We start from the raw sequence: 15,816 nt of genomic DNA on the forward strand, positions 1-15,816 counted from the left end.
TGAGCGCCAAGCATGGGTGTGCATATCTTTAATATATAGAAAAACGAGGAATCGAGTGAATAGTGAAGGTATGTGGACGTAGGGGGATTTTAGTAATTTTATATATTTTTTATTAATATTTTAACTTTTTGAGAGGCAAAATAGTATTTTAACGTTTATAAGTTGGCTAAATCTTTATGGTATATTTATCAAAAAATCATACTAAGGGGTGTGTGTGTATTGCATGGCAAAAATACTGATCCAAAAGCCTACATTATCTGCGCACCATACATCTCGCGCATTGAACACATGTTCTTATAAGTTTTTGAAATAAAATAAAAAAAAAATCTATAGACCCCACGTAGGTACCACATGCACAATAGCTAGTTTATAGATATGAATATGCTTTCTACCTACTCTCAGTGACGGGTGGATCTAGAACTTTTCCGTCGAAAAAGTAATACTAATTATAATATTTGTGTCAGTCTCCCTTGACTAGCAATTCTCTTGTGTCAGTCCACACATCTTTACTTTATAGGTATTTGTGTCAAATGACGCCTAACGATCATTTGAAAGACCTCTCTAGCCCACACATGTTTACTTTATAGCAAGGCCCAAAATTTCGATATCGGTTAATATATCGGTGTATCCAAAACTATATATTGATATCTCGGTTTTGGTGAGAAAATTATATGTTATCACAAATATCTCACGGACTAGGATATATCTATTTTATTTCAATAAAAATTGGTCAAAAAATCAACCTATATATCATTATCTCGTGCAATCAGTATATATAATATAAACTTTCAACCCGAATTTTAAAAAAAAAATTCAAACATATATATCGAAAATCCATATTGAGCGCCAATTTACCGCATATATCGGGTGTGATATTGGATATCTCGGTGATATTTTGGGCCCTGCTTTATAGAAAAATGTGGAGTCGAATAACAGTGAGTTTGATGTACGCCCCAGAAGCAAAATTGTAATTTCACTTTTTTTAAAAATATTTTTTGTTTTTTAGAAAAATATAACAGTAATTTCATTTTTTAAAGCAGATTTCCAAAATTGGTGGGCTGTTTGGGGAAAATTAGACAAACAGGACTATAAAGATAAATTCACTATTAAATTATCCAGATATACTTTTCTGTCTAATTAAGATAAGTATCCATATACCATTACCTCTCTCATATTGTCATCGTAACATATGTACATTCAATTAGAACATTCTTATGTAGTTTTTTTTTTTTGGCAACAAGAATGTGCCTAATAAGTATATTTAAGCATGAAAATGCTAGCTTGTGATCATCCATACTTCCATAGGATGATAGAATGTTCCTAATAAGTAAATTTAAGCGCGAAAATGCTTGTGATCATCCATTGGGCGACATTTTGTGAAGTTCTCATTGTATGAAAACACTTCAACTTAACACCCTTAATTAACCCTGCAATTGTGCCTAAATTATAAGTTTACAACTACTTGATGAGCATTGGCACGTGAACAATTGTCTTTTTACATTTCCTTATGTTAATAGACAAATACTACAGGTGATTATTTTATTCCACCTAATTGGCCTGTTGGTAAGTCATCTTATTAAATTAGTAAAGGGCTGCATTCTTCCAGTATAAGTAGATAGACTAGGCATATGGATTACTAATAGTTTGTAAAGGAAGGATGGCAACCAATGCTGCAGTACTTCTACTTCTGGTAGCCATAAGCTGGTTTATGTTTGAAGCCATGGCAAGAGAGGCCATACCTACTGTCATCATTATTGGGGCAGGCATGTCTGGTACGTAAGCCTCATGACAACTAGGCTTAGCAATGACCAATTCATCTGTCCGGTTATATGCACATACGCTCCTTACATCTATATATGAATCCTTGTATCTCAGTTAAACTAATTAGCGTCTAAGTTCATTTTTGCACGAGCTAAGTAGCTACCTTGCCTTCTTTTGTTAACATAATAACATGTATGGCTTTATTTCTTCTTTCATTTTTGCAGGGATATCAGCAGCACAGAGAGTTTCAGATGCAGGAATAAAAGATATATTAATACTAGAAGCTACTAACCGAATTGGTGGTCGTATTCATAAGACCGATTTTGCTGGGCTCTCGGTTGAGTTGGGAGCAAACTGGGTAGAGGGAGTCGATGGTAAAGAAGTTAATCCAATATGGACCATGGTAAACAATAATCTCAAGCTCAAGACCTTCTACTCTGATTACGACAATATCTCTTCCAACACTTACAAACAAATGTATGTATACGTACATATAGATGATAGACTAGCAGTATTAAGTCATATTGGCAGTTTTATTCTGATTAAGTTATTGACCTTGTTCTGTTTTTCCACTGATAGAGGTGGACTCTACAAAAAATCCGTTGCTCAAGCAGCCTTCAACGAAGGAGAAGAACTCTTAGAGTTTGGTGCAAAATTGTCGACAGAGTTGTCGTCCCGCAAACAGGAAGATATCTCAGTCCTGACGTCCCAACGGCTTAAAAACCAGTAAATATACTTTTGACTCTTGAACATTAACATTGCCTATGGCATCGATTGAAGTTTAGGTTCCTTCACTAATTAATCATAGTAAATAATAATGTCTACTAATGGAAGAGTATTATGAATGTCACTGGTAGCTAGAAAAGGATGTTAGTTTTGTAACTTCGATGGAATGCAGTGCCGGCTCATCCATTAGCGACTTAGGCGGCCGCCTAAGGCCTCGGATTTGGAAGGCCTCAAAATTTCCTTGTTTCTCCTTTTACATGTTTGGTATTACCATTTTTTTAAAAGGCAAACAAAACACAAAAAGGAACAATGTGGTCTATTTGTTTTCTCCGCACTAAATTTCGGTAATTGAATTGATTTAAATGAAATAATATCCAATAGTCCACTATATAATTTACATCTCAAAATTATATGACAAATTTGATGGCTACAAACGCATAGTAGTCTCAATTTTGATGGGAGTGTCCTCATCTAGTTAGACCTCTTAACTAGAAAGAATAAATAAAAATGGAAAATCCCACAATTAATGCAAAATCACTACTTCCATGTTTCACCCCCAACCAATGATATCTTAAAATCACATTTTCACAATCTCACAAACTGGTATTTAATACTTTTGTGTTTGGAAGGTGATCAATTTATACTCTTTTATGTAAAATTGATAATTTTCTTTTTTGATATGAATCTATTATTTACATATTATTCTCTTTGTGTTGGACATCACATGGCTCTTTGAAATTCTTTATTGTAGATTCTATCATATATGGGGCAATTTTAATATTTGTTAAGTTGGACAATTTCCATGTTATGAGATCACACTTGTTGAGTAGATAAGACATTGTCTGATGTGATGCATAATGTATGATATTCATTTTGATTGTCATAGGTTTCTTCTCCTATTACATTTTAGTCAACTTGTCAATGAGCTTAGAAAACAAGGCCTCACTTTGGATCGTCGCCTAAGGCCACATCCACCCTTGAGCCGGCCCTGATGGAATGAGATAACTTATTTTATGCTCGCTCCTCATGGAGGCCAAAAATATAATAATGGAGACCACATGCCTCTAATATCTTATATCCATATGAAGCCAGCAGTATATCCAAAGAAAATATATAGTAAAGTTCTGTAAAATCATTACTGTCGACTTCCAAGAAAATCATTTACAAAATGTGGACTTTCTAACAACTTCAAGAGATTTGAATTTTGGTGCAATTGAATTTCTAAACTCAATTACAAACAATGCAATTAGGATTTAGGATGTACAAATAACTAGTGAACTATAAGATTGATGTAACAGTATACGTACTATATACTATAATCTTAAGAGAGGGTACCTTCTTACCAACATACCATGAAGTTGCATTTCTTACCTTTAAGATTAAATCTAAACATCGAGATGCTTACCTATTGTTGTTGGCATCATTATTCGAACAGAAAAGAACAATTAAACCATCCGCATTTGCACTCAAATTTTAATCGCACGTACATACTGATACCATGGTAAATTGATAAATTCTTATGCAGTGTTCCGTCAACACCAATTGATATGGCTATCGACTACTACAACCATGATTATGAGTTCGCTGTACCGCCAAGAGTGACCAGTTTACTAAACACAGAACCTTTGCCTACATTTACAAACTTCGGCGAGGATCTTTACTTTGTTGCAGACCCCAGAGGATATGAAAGTGTTGTTCACTATGTGGCCAAGCAATTCCTTAAAGTGAACAAGGCTGGACAGATAACTGATCCCAGACTTAAGCTAAACAAGGTGAGTACAAAGTTCTACTAAGTATCAACAATTAATTTCCCTGAAGTACGTGGTAGACGGTGCCCAGAATATAATAGTACAAAACTACTCGGGCGGTTGAGAAGGCTTTCGAAAGAAAGTTTCGCTCATGAGCAAATAATTCGTGTTTGGAAAATGGATTATACTTTAGACAATCTTCGCTCTATTTTTTGGAGCCTTCGTAGAGACTCTAACTTTTGTAAAACACTTTGCCTAATTACGGAGAAATAGGAGAGAAAATTATAAGTTTACACATACTAAAAAAAAACCAAACATTATATTACCGAAAAAAAAAAAGATATATATTATAGTTATACCCTTTTGGCTCTTGGCTCTATTTTTTAGAGCCTCATAGAGACTCCAACTTTTGTAAAATACTTTGTCTGGGAAAATATGAGAGAAAATTGGAAGTTTACGTATACTCCCAAAAAAACAACTAAACATTATTAAAAAAAAAAAAAAAGATATATATTACAGCTATACCCTCTTGGCTCTATTTTTTGGAGCTTTCATATAGACTCCAACTTTTGTAAAACACTTTGCCTGATTATGAAAAAATAGGAGAGAAAATTGGAAGTTTATGTATACTCCCAAAAAACAAACATTATTACCGGAAAAGAAAGGAGATATATATTATAGTTATACTACCCTCTTGGCTCTATTTTTTGGAGCAAAGAAAATTAGAAATTTACGTATACTCCCAAAAAAACCAAACATTATTATCGAAAAAAATGATATATTTATTATAGCGATACCCTATTGGCTCTATTTTTTGGAGCGTTCATAGAGACTCCAACTTTTGTAAAACATTTTGGCTGATTACGGGAAAATATGAGAGAAAATTTGAAGTTTACGTATACTCCCAAAAAAACCAAACATTATTACCGAAAAAAAAATGAGATATATATTATTGATATACCCTCTTGGCTCTATTTTTTGGAGCTTTCATAGAGACTCCAACTTTTGTAAAACACTTTGCTTAATTACGGGAAAATTGGAGAGAAAATTGGAAGTTTACGTATACTCCAAAAAAAACCCAAACATTATTATAAAAAAAAATGAGATATATATATTATAGTTATACCCTCTTAGCTCTATTTTTTTGAGCCTTTATAAATACTCCAACTTTTGTAAAACACTTTGCCTAATTACGGGAAAATATGAGAGAAAATTAGAAGTTTACGTATACTCTATAAAAAACCAAACATTATTACCGAAAAAAAAAAGGAGATATATTGGCTCTATTTTTTGGAGCCTTCATAGAGACTCCAACTTTTGTAAAGCACTTTGCCTAATTATGGGAAAATGGGAGAGAAAATTAGAAGTTTACGTATACTCCAGAAAAAACCAAACATTATTATAAAAAAAAATGAGATATATATTATAGCTATACCCTTTTGGCTCTATTTTTTGGAGCCTTCATAAAGACTCCAACTTTTGTAAAACATTTTGCCTAATTACGGGAAAATAGGAGAGAAAATTAGAAGTTTATGTATACTCTAAAAAAAACCAAACATTATTATCGAAAAAAAAAAGAGATATATTGGCACTATTTTTTGGAGCCTTCATAGAGACTCTAATTTTTGTAAAGCACTTTGCCTAATTACAGGAAAATGGGAGAGAAAATTGGAAGTTTACGTATACTCTAAAAAAAACCAAACATTATTATCGAAAAGAATGAGATATATACTATAGTTATACCCTCTTGGCTCTATTTTTTTGAGCCTTCATAAAGACTCCAACTTTTGTAAAACACTTTGCCTAATTACGGGAAAATGAGAGAAAATTAGAAGTTTACGTATACTCTAAAAAAAACCAAACATTATTATCGAAAAAAAAGGAGATATATTGGCACTATTTTTTGGAGCCTTCATAGAGACTCCAACTTTTGTAAAGCACTTTGCCTAATTACGGAAAAATGGGAGAGAAAATTGAAAGTTTACGTATACTCAAAAAAAAACTAAACATTATTATCGAAAAAAATGAGATATATATTATAGCTATACCCTCTTGGCTCTACTTTTTGGAGCCTTCATAAAGACTCCAACTTTTGTAAAACACTTTGCCTAATTACGGGAAAATATGAGAGAAAATTAGAAGTTTACGTATACTCTTAAAAAAACCAAACATTATTACCGAAAAAAAAAGGAGATATATATTATAGATATACCCTCTTGCTCTATTTTTTGGAGCTTTCATAGAGACTCCAACTTTTGTTGCCTAATTACAAGAAAATTAGTGAGAAAATTGGAAGTTTACATATGCTCCCAAAAAAACCAAATATTATTACAAAAAAAAATGACACAAATATTAGAAAAACACTATCACATGCTTTTTCTCACATTTTTTCTTTTTCCTTCATTCTAAACACTCAAATGTAATTAAGAAAATAAAATTATACTTGCATATTCTAGAAAATATATTTGGCTCAACAACTTGATTCTCCAATTGTCACACCCCAAATTTCGACAGAATTCGGAAAAACAATATTTGTTCCCGACTCTTCGATTTTTGAGGTGTGATGCACTCTTCCCAAAACCCATAATCGGTTTAAATAAATCTGATAATTAAAAACCAATAAAAATTTAAGATAAAAAAAGTCCTCTTCATTACCAAAAAAATTCACAAATAAGGTTAGATTACAAATCTCATTTCAATAACTTTTAATTAAAATTACAAATGAAAATACAAAAACATTGTCTAAACCGAAAAGCTATTTCACCTCAAGGGAAAACAAAACATATCCCGAAATCGATAAGCATGAAAACCAAAGCGACAACCAACCTTCTTCAACACTAAATTTAAGACTTATCAACTATGTTCATTTAATGAACACACCGATAAACAAACATGCAAATCAAATTGATTATAAACAATCTTTGGTGTGATAGCTTAAAATACAATATATACTTATACATATATTTACACACTAAATAAGGCGTTAGTTCCTCCCACGGGCACCTTTAACATCCAACGAATAATACAACATCCTTAAGTACAATAATTAAAGGCGGGTGGTTCCTCCACTAAGTGCCATTGTTCCTAACAATAATACAAAGGCATTTAGTTTTTCCAATCGAGGTCTTAGGTTCTAACTAAACTACTAACCAGTAATATTCTATACTTACCGCATTTCATGCTCAATTCTGAGTGGGTCATCTCTGCATAAATAATTAGGTTGACCCACCCTTCTGCAAAACCATATACAATCATATATTTAAAGATATATCATTAACCAACATATTACCAAAATTATATTATTTAAGGCTTTCTTTGCGTATCATTAAAATCACGTCGTATCTATGTCTTACCTAGTATATATATATATAGTAATTTTTTTTAAAAGTAACTACTTAAGTTAACTTAAAAATAAGTACGTAAGTAAAATTTTACCTAGAAAATAAATTCAACTCTAATTTTTTGTGGATATGATATACTTAACATTAAGATAATCTCCACAAAATTTCAACTCATTTGGAAACCTCTAACATTGGCAAAAAATGATTGCAAAAACTCGACATTTATGGACCATTAGATTTCCTTTTAAAAATAACAACAATTTTTATCTATGTTAGAGGTTTCCAAATGTGTTGAAATTTTGTAGAGATAAACTTTATGGTGAATACTTCATAACTATAAAATATTAGGATTGAATTCATTTTCTAAATAAAGTTTTACTTACGTATTTATTTTTAAGTTAACTTAAGTAGCTATTTTTTAGAAAAAGACTATATATATGTGCCGGATCTTAGAAGTACATATTTATAAATACGTAAGTAAAATTTCACCTAGAAAATGAATTCAAATCTAATTTTTTTGTAGATATCATCTACTCACCATAAATATCATCTCTACAAAATTTTAACTCATTTGAAAATCTCTAACTTACGCAAAAGATGATTGCAAAAATACTATTTTCTGGACCGTTAGATTTCTTTTTAAATATGACAACAATTTTCTCTATGTTAGAGATTTTCATATGAGCTCAAATTTTGTAGATATGATCTTTATGATATGTAGGTAATGCCCACAAAAAATTATAGTTGAATTCATTTTATAGGCGATGTTTTATTTACTTACTTATTTTAACTTTAAAATAAGTATCTATATAACAAAGAAAAGAGGAGTGGGATGACAAATTCCACCTCACAAGGTGATATTTGGTCGTGCCACCCCCTCACCATAGCCACTAGATTGTTTTCCTAGGGTGAGTTAACAAGTGTTTTGGGGTGAGTTTAAATTTTTTTCTCACCTCACCCACACCACCCAAAAAGTTTGAACTGTTTTTGGGCTGAACTTTTATGGGATGCTGGGCTTTGAAAAAATGAGTAGAAGGGGGGACCAAAAACATGCATATATGTGTGTCATACTCTGGAAATATGAGTAGGGACGGATGTGCGTTAAATTTCGTGAAACAACGTATATGTAGCCGTGCCGAGATGAGCATCGAGGCGTCGAAAACACGCGTGTATCTCGTATGTGGGTTCATCGCTAAAAGCGCTGATTTTCTCAGTCTTGGGGATTTCAGATTAAAAAAGGAGGCGCTTATCTATGCCGTGCATTTTAGGGATGTGCGTCGGGGGCTTAGAGCACGGCAAAATACTAGTGTACTCCTAAAATCGGGCCTATATATATATATATTGAAGTCAAATTATTAATTAATTGAATGCACCATTTTCCTTAGCGAAAGGCTTGTTGTTACTTATAAAATGTTTACTAATGAATTACAAAAAAATTTAGTCTGTAATAGAAATACGGCAGTCAAGAAGTGGCGTAATCGTTAAAACTGAAGATGGTTCAGTGTATAGAGCTGGGTATGTGATGGTTTCAGCCAGCATTGGTGTTCTCCAAACTAATCTCATCAATTTTCAGCCTGATTTACCGGTTTGTATATCTCTTGGTTTTCTTAACTTAAATACTGTTAATAAATGCCAAAGAGATTTTTATTTATTCAGCTGTTTCTGTGAAACAGACATGGAAGGTGATGGCTATTTATCAATTTGATATGAGTATTTACACCAAAATTTTTGTCAAGTTCCCTTACAAATTTTGGCCTAGTGGTAATGGCACTGAGTTCTTCCTATATGCCCATGAAAAGAGGGGCTACTACACCATTTGGCAGGTAATTACAACGAAATTCTATTGAGTTATATATATGAATGTTGTCCACTGTGTTGCATGGGTACGGGACGGAGTGTCTGGTTTGGACACGGGTACGACGATTTGGACACGGCGAGATCTGAGAATTAGGGTCTGTTTTGCTTGTGTCCGGGTGTCCGTACCAGTGTCCGCAGGACATGGTTACGCGATACAGAGGAAATTAGGGCGTACCCATGCAACAGAGGTTGTCCATGTTAACATTTTCCATGACATGTTATGGGTTGTAGCAATTGGAGAGGGAGTACCCTGGAGCTAACGTTCTTTTAGTAACTGTAACTGATGACGAATCAAGAAGGATTGAGCAGCAACCGGACTGTGAAACCAAGGCAGAAGTTATGCAAGTCTTAAGGAACATGTTCGGGCAGAATATCCCTGAGGCAACGGACATACTAGTTCCTAAATGGTGGTCAAATAAATTCTACAGAGGAACATTCTCAAATTGGCCAATTGGAGTTACTCGATATGAGTACGATCAAATAAGGGTAACGCCACTTTCCAAATTCTCTTAATAATTTGCATAGTGTTATTTGTAAATTATATGCTAACAAATCTTATGTCTTCTGTAATCAGTTAAAACTTAAAAGTGCATCTGGATAAGTGGATAAAATTCTCTCTACTTCTCTAGTTCATAGAAAATTCCGCATGGTAGAGTTCTTAACGTGTGTAATAAGTTATTTGAATCCTGACCAAAAAATTTCAAAGATTAGAGCATCTCTAGGTGGTGGTAGTATACTCTTCAAATTTGAAGAAAAATTTTGAAGAATCCTGTTTCAAATTTATAACCAACTCAAAGGTGGTAAATATCGACCAAAATGCAATTATGAGGCCTACCACGCACCCATTAAGACTTTGTTAATCATTTTTAATCTTGATTACCTTTTTTCGACCAAAAAAAACTCACTTTGATATAAATGTCTGAAATTGAAAAAGTTAAAAAAAAATAACTTCGGCGACATTAGTATGCAGTTTCAAAGTCAAAAAACTTGGGGCGACATTTGCAATGGCGACATTATTAATGTCGTGATCCGCATCAAATTGCCAAATTTTATATTTTCAAGCGGTGATCACGACCATATACGAATCGACCACCTAGAGTTGAAATTCCGGGAAATTCCGACGCATTTCTTCAAATTTGAAGAATACAACCACGAATGCGTCCACCTAGAGATGCTCTTAGTATTCCATATATAGTACATTTCTCAGCCCTCACGGTTTTCATTTATATAACCGTCCGTCTTAACGAACCACATAACAGAGCATTTGGAATACCTCCGTTCGTTGTCAGAAACCTATTTCTAGACGTTTGTATGACCAATCAATTATTTAGTTAAATAACACAATGATTTTGGCTAAGACTGCAACCTGTACTATAAGAGGGAGGGTTCTATCGAAAAAAAAAAGAGGGAGGGTCCAGGCACTTGATATACAAGTTCCTGAACTAATAGCCAATAGCCATCATCAACTCAGCTGGAATGTTACTACACCGGTAACTTGATAAATTAATTAATTATAGCCATGAACACGTCGTTGTTTTACATGTAAATGGTGGCCTGGGCACCTCAATATTGTTCGAATAAAGAATGATTGGTAGGATCATTCTCAAAAAATATAACTTAATCCTGATAATGCTAGCTCTACTGGATGATAGGCACCTGTTGGAAGGATTTATTTCACTGGTGAGCACACAAGCGACCAATATAATGGTTATGTTCATGGTGCATACCTCGCAGGTTTGTCTTAAACTCCATATAATCATTTTTAGTTGTTAGATCAGGTTCTCCTGTAAGTCTGTAACAGGGAGGACGGCAGAGCTTAAACATACTACTTAAATCCTTGACCTATATACACTCAAGGCCCAAAATTTCGATATCGGTTAATATATCGGTGTATCCAAAAACCGAGATATATCAGATATATTGAATATATCGGTTTTTTTGTGACCAGTCCAAACTATTTAAAATATCGGAAATATCAGATATATCAGACATATAATGTCAGAAATATCGGAAATATATTGGAAATATCGGATTTATATTTAAAAATGGTCAAAAAATCCACCGATATATATATCGATTATATCGGAAATATCAATTATATCAGCGATATAAAGTTTCATATCAGAAATTCCGATATATCTCGGAAAAAAAGGGTTCAATATTCAGTAGATATATGTCGGAAATATCAATATCGGTGTACCAATTTACCGAGATATATTGGCGAGATATCGGATATCTCGGCGATATTTTGGGCCATGTAGACACTACAATTCAAGCAATTTCTCAATTGCAAAAAACTAAAAGTTTCGGTGAAATTGGATTTGATAATTGACATGTTTTTCAGGTATTGATACTGCCAACTTACTGATCAACTGTGTCAAGAAGAAATTGTGCAAGTTCCAAATCATGCCTAAGCGAACCTAAATCAAGTGTCCTTGTTATTATTGACTCCTGCTTTGCCGTTTTGGAATGTTAATGAAGTTATATAAATGTGCTTTATGGATGATTAGAGACATTCTACGTGGTAATATATTAACTTCTAGATGATCGATCTTGTTTCAGTCCTTACTTCGTTCAAATTTTGAGCAATGTGAAGATTATGCATTACAATGTCAATGATGGTGGAAAGTTCTCTCTTGAGCTAAAATGATTCGAAAAAATAAAAATAAGAAGAAAATAATTCGATTTAATTCGAAATTGTAAACATTTTAAAAAGTATTAAGGCCCCAACATTTAGAATGGGAGCATCCCTATGAACTATTCATTAGAATTTGCTAGCCTACATTTAGGATCTCCTGAACTCGATGCAATATATGAGCACGTATTTGGGTGGTTGCTTAGGCAAACCCCCCATCCCATTCTTTTGTTTTTCCGTTCTCTTTTTAATAAAATATTTTATGTTGGGTGTTATCCCTCACATGAGGAAGTTTGAAAAACCAAGGAGTTGTTGTTTTTGGGTAAAAAATAGGTACTGTTCGTGTGAAGAGAAGGAGGTGCGCGCGCACTCAAGTTGGCCTTGCCTGAGAAAAGAAGATAGTTTTTTTTCTTCCTTTTCGTGAAACATGTTATAGTTTTTTTTCTTCATTTTCGTGAAACAAGTTACTAGAAGTTGAGATAGAAGGAGGCGTGCGAGCTCCAGTTGGCCTTGCCCAAGGCGCGCCGAGTTCTGATTTTTCTACAGTGAATCGAAATTTCAGATTACTATAAAAACCAAAGTTAGGTTTTTAGTAATCAAGTCTTAGAGAGAAACCCAATTCTGAGTGTAACCAAAATTAAAAGGAACCCTTACAAAGAGAAAAAGCTTGTTTTAGTATAGTAGATGGACTTGATGTTGTGTAAATATCAGTGACATACTGAATTGTACAATATTTCTGGGCATGAAAACTCTGGTAAACAGCTTCATGTGGTTGATCTTTGTTACCGTCTATATAGTGACCAATTGTTGACATAATCAGTCCATATGAAGTAATTAATGACAAGAACGCATGTGATGAACACCACTAATTCCATACAAATAGTAAATAATGAATATGTTCTCGTTTTCAAGAAGCCCATGCAAATTGCAATAAATATATATACTCCACCACCTTTCGAACCCAACCCCACCACCCCAACCATTTGCTTTTTCTCTCCTTTCATTACTTCATATATATATATATACTCTCGATCTCTCTTCTTGTTATATATACACTTTTTACATTGGAACTAACGTAGAAGAAAAGAGAAAGAAAGAGTTATGGGTTTTGTTTTGTTGTGATTCTAATAACTTCAAAGTTTGAACTGAAAATTTACTAGTCTAGTGGAAAATGGTTAAAAAGAGAAGAGTTCAAGGTTGGTTCTTGTATCTTTTTGATGATTAATACAAGTTGTTAAGCCACAAACGACTTTGTGATTATTTTTGGATACTGCATTAATGTTTTAGGGACATGATTTAAGTTTTATCTATCTTAAATAATACATAAGGTCCTCTTGTTATCTATATTTAACCATGAAAGAATTCAAATGATCAAGGAAAAACTTGAGCCAAAACAAATGCTTAACAACCCTGCTTCTTTGCAAATGGAGTTAACAACCTCTGCTTTCGAAACAAGTCCTATACGTTCATTGTGCTTTAGTGCCTAATGGAGTTGAGGATGTCAATGTATGTAAAGAGAAGTAGTTCATCATTATTTGACACCTTGTTACTTTCTGTAGAGGGCCATTTTGACCTGGAAGCGCACCTGTTATAGTGCTAAGGTTATTCTTAGTGAACCCTTAGTGTGATCATTTTTCATCTGGATACACAGTACACAAAGAAAACTCCTTTGAAAATCTGTCATATAGTTGGTTTGTATGCAGTTTCAATAAGATTCGTTAGCTGCTTCCATGGATTAAAATGTGATTGCTTTCCTATGCTGTATTGAAACACAGGGCTTTCATTTTTCTTATTGCATCATATACTGATTTCTTACATTTTTATCAACCATGTCCAGGTGTGGATTTCAAGATTAAACTGCTCACTGTTGGTGAGAAGAAATTGAAGCTTACAATTTGGGACACTGGTAAGTTGTGGCAATGGTCAACTATCATATGATTACTTGAAACACAGGGCTTTCATTTTTCTTATTGCATCATATACTGATTTCTTACATTTTTATCAACCATGTCCAGGTGTGGATTTCAAGATTAAACTGCTCACTGTTGGTGAGAAGAAATTGAAGCTTACAATTTGGGACACTGGTAAGTTGTGGCAATGGTCAACTATCATATGATTACTAGAAATACATATATAAATACATTATCTATTGTTTGCATCAATTTCATTACTGTTTTCAGTAAGTAGAGAATCATACATGTGGCTGGCAGCCTTGGCAAGGATTTTAACCACAAAATCTTGTTAATAGGGGTTTTAGGAAATGAAAGTAAATATTTGTCTATTTTGTGCTTGATGGTGAACTAAAGATTTGAATTGCTGTTGGACTGAAGAAGAGTGTTATGAGGATGTATATATAGGTAGAGATAATATGTGATGTAGGGAAAGAAACAAACTGTAATTATCCATGGAAATCTAGACATCTTGGGATATCCGTGGAAATGTAGATTACTTATAACATTAGTGGAGGGAGTTGAAGAGAAATTGGCTGGTGGAGTCTGTCACATTGGATACAAGTCAGATTCTCTAAGCAAGCCCATTGTATGCTTTAATATATTTTATAGTATATTATTTACGTGGGTGTCTAAGAATTTGTTATTTTGAAATGAAAATAATTTTGGAAGTCATACAAAATCATTTATTGCAAGTACAATTCTTCATTTTTCCGATGAAGAGAAGTCAAATACCCCTGTTATCTTTGTTATACAAAATACTGTTGAAATCACTCCAGGTTTGTGTAGAGTTTAGTAGTTGGCCAGTCCTTTGTGAACTGAGCTACCACTTTAAAGAGTTGCACTGACGCAGTTATTCATTAATTGAATTCGATTTAATCAAATTTGACATGCTATCAGCCAAGGATAACGTTTATGGTTTCTAATTTCTTTTGAAGCTAACATCTGTGTTCCTTCTATCTCATATGTAGTTCACATTCAATTTGTCATGACTACAGAAATACTACGAGATTGTTTGCAGCATACAAAAACATTAGGATGGTTTCGACTGCCCACATGCTATGATCTTAATGATATCTTCATCGTATTTAGTCTCACCATCTTCTCATGACTATAATGGAGTCGCCCCCTTTTCTTTTCTATCTATATCATGGAGACTACCTTTTTATACAGAGGCCCTTGGGTTCATAGGGTGATTATATATTGCAGACTGATGTAGTTTGTACTGCTTCACTGACATACTTTGTACTCACACAGATACTGGAGGTTCCTAGTCTACTGGAAGAGGGATCTATCCTCATGAAGAGGAACATTCTGAAACAGAAACAAGAATACCAGGCACCTCCTAGTGGTGGATGCTGCACATAAATTTATAGCAGAAGGACTCAGCAGAAACCCACAACATACATACAGAATCAAAGAACTCATGCGCAGCATATTGAGCAACTATGTCCAGCCAGCTAACCACAAAATTGGAATTGATCGTCCATGTCGGGAAAATTGTTGCTCATAATATGTTTCTTACTTTGTAAAAATCCTCTGGTCCTCAAGTGTTCAGTACGTATCCAACATTCTTTTAAACCTCCTTGTAAGGAAGTTAAGTACTGGCCATATTTCTGTAATTAGACTTCTTATGGTGCTATGTTCTAACAAGAGCTTTATATGCTTGGAACAGACGGTTTATGGAGATAGATGTTCTCTCCGTTTTTGAGTTTATACAGAACCTACACGTCTTTATGGTGAACATTATTTCTCAGGCCTTCTCAAAGAGCTCGATCAGGTTACATATGAAATACGGC

At 33.7% G+C, this 15,816-nt stretch overlaps 2 protein-coding genes across 3 annotated transcripts; both read left to right on the forward strand.

Moving 5' to 3' along the window:
• Positions 1-1,616: 1,616 nt before the first annotated feature.
• Positions 1,617-15,636, forward strand: LOC147500944 (polyamine oxidase 1-like). Of its 2 annotated transcripts, XR_015221199.1 has the most exons (10): positions 1,617-1,772; positions 1,986-2,238; positions 2,341-2,487; positions 4,013-4,259; positions 9,018-9,161; positions 9,250-9,399; positions 9,665-9,919; positions 11,086-11,167; positions 11,778-11,957; positions 15,275-15,636. XR_015221199.1 is itself a non-coding variant. In XM_086605957.1 (9 exons), the coding sequence occupies exons 1-9, from the start codon at positions 1,658-1,660 to the stop codon at positions 11,855-11,857; spliced, it is 1,473 nt and encodes a 490-aa protein (XP_086462083.1). In that variant the 5' UTR covers positions 1,617-1,657; the 3' UTR covers positions 11,858-11,980. The 2 variants fall into 2 exon arrangements, 1 of the variants encoding a protein (XP_086462083.1); XM_086605957.1 differs by lacking the exon at positions 15,275-15,636 and having other exon boundaries at positions 11,778-11,980.
• On the forward strand, positions 13,240-15,385 carry LOC147500945 (ras-related protein RABC2a-like). The gene is made up of 5 exons (XM_086603722.1): positions 13,240-13,264; positions 13,906-13,974; positions 14,084-14,152; positions 14,989-15,101; positions 15,275-15,385. The coding sequence occupies exons 1-5, from the start codon at positions 13,240-13,242 to the stop codon at positions 15,383-15,385; spliced, it is 387 nt and encodes a 128-aa protein (XP_086459848.1).
• Positions 15,637-15,816: the final 180 nt, after the last annotated feature.

This window comes from Coptis chinensis, chromosome 4 (genome assembly GCF_015680905.1).
Source record: "Coptis chinensis isolate HL-2020 chromosome 4, ASM1568090v1, whole genome shotgun sequence".
NCBI lineage: Eukaryota > Viridiplantae > Streptophyta > Magnoliopsida > Ranunculales > Ranunculaceae > Coptis > Coptis chinensis.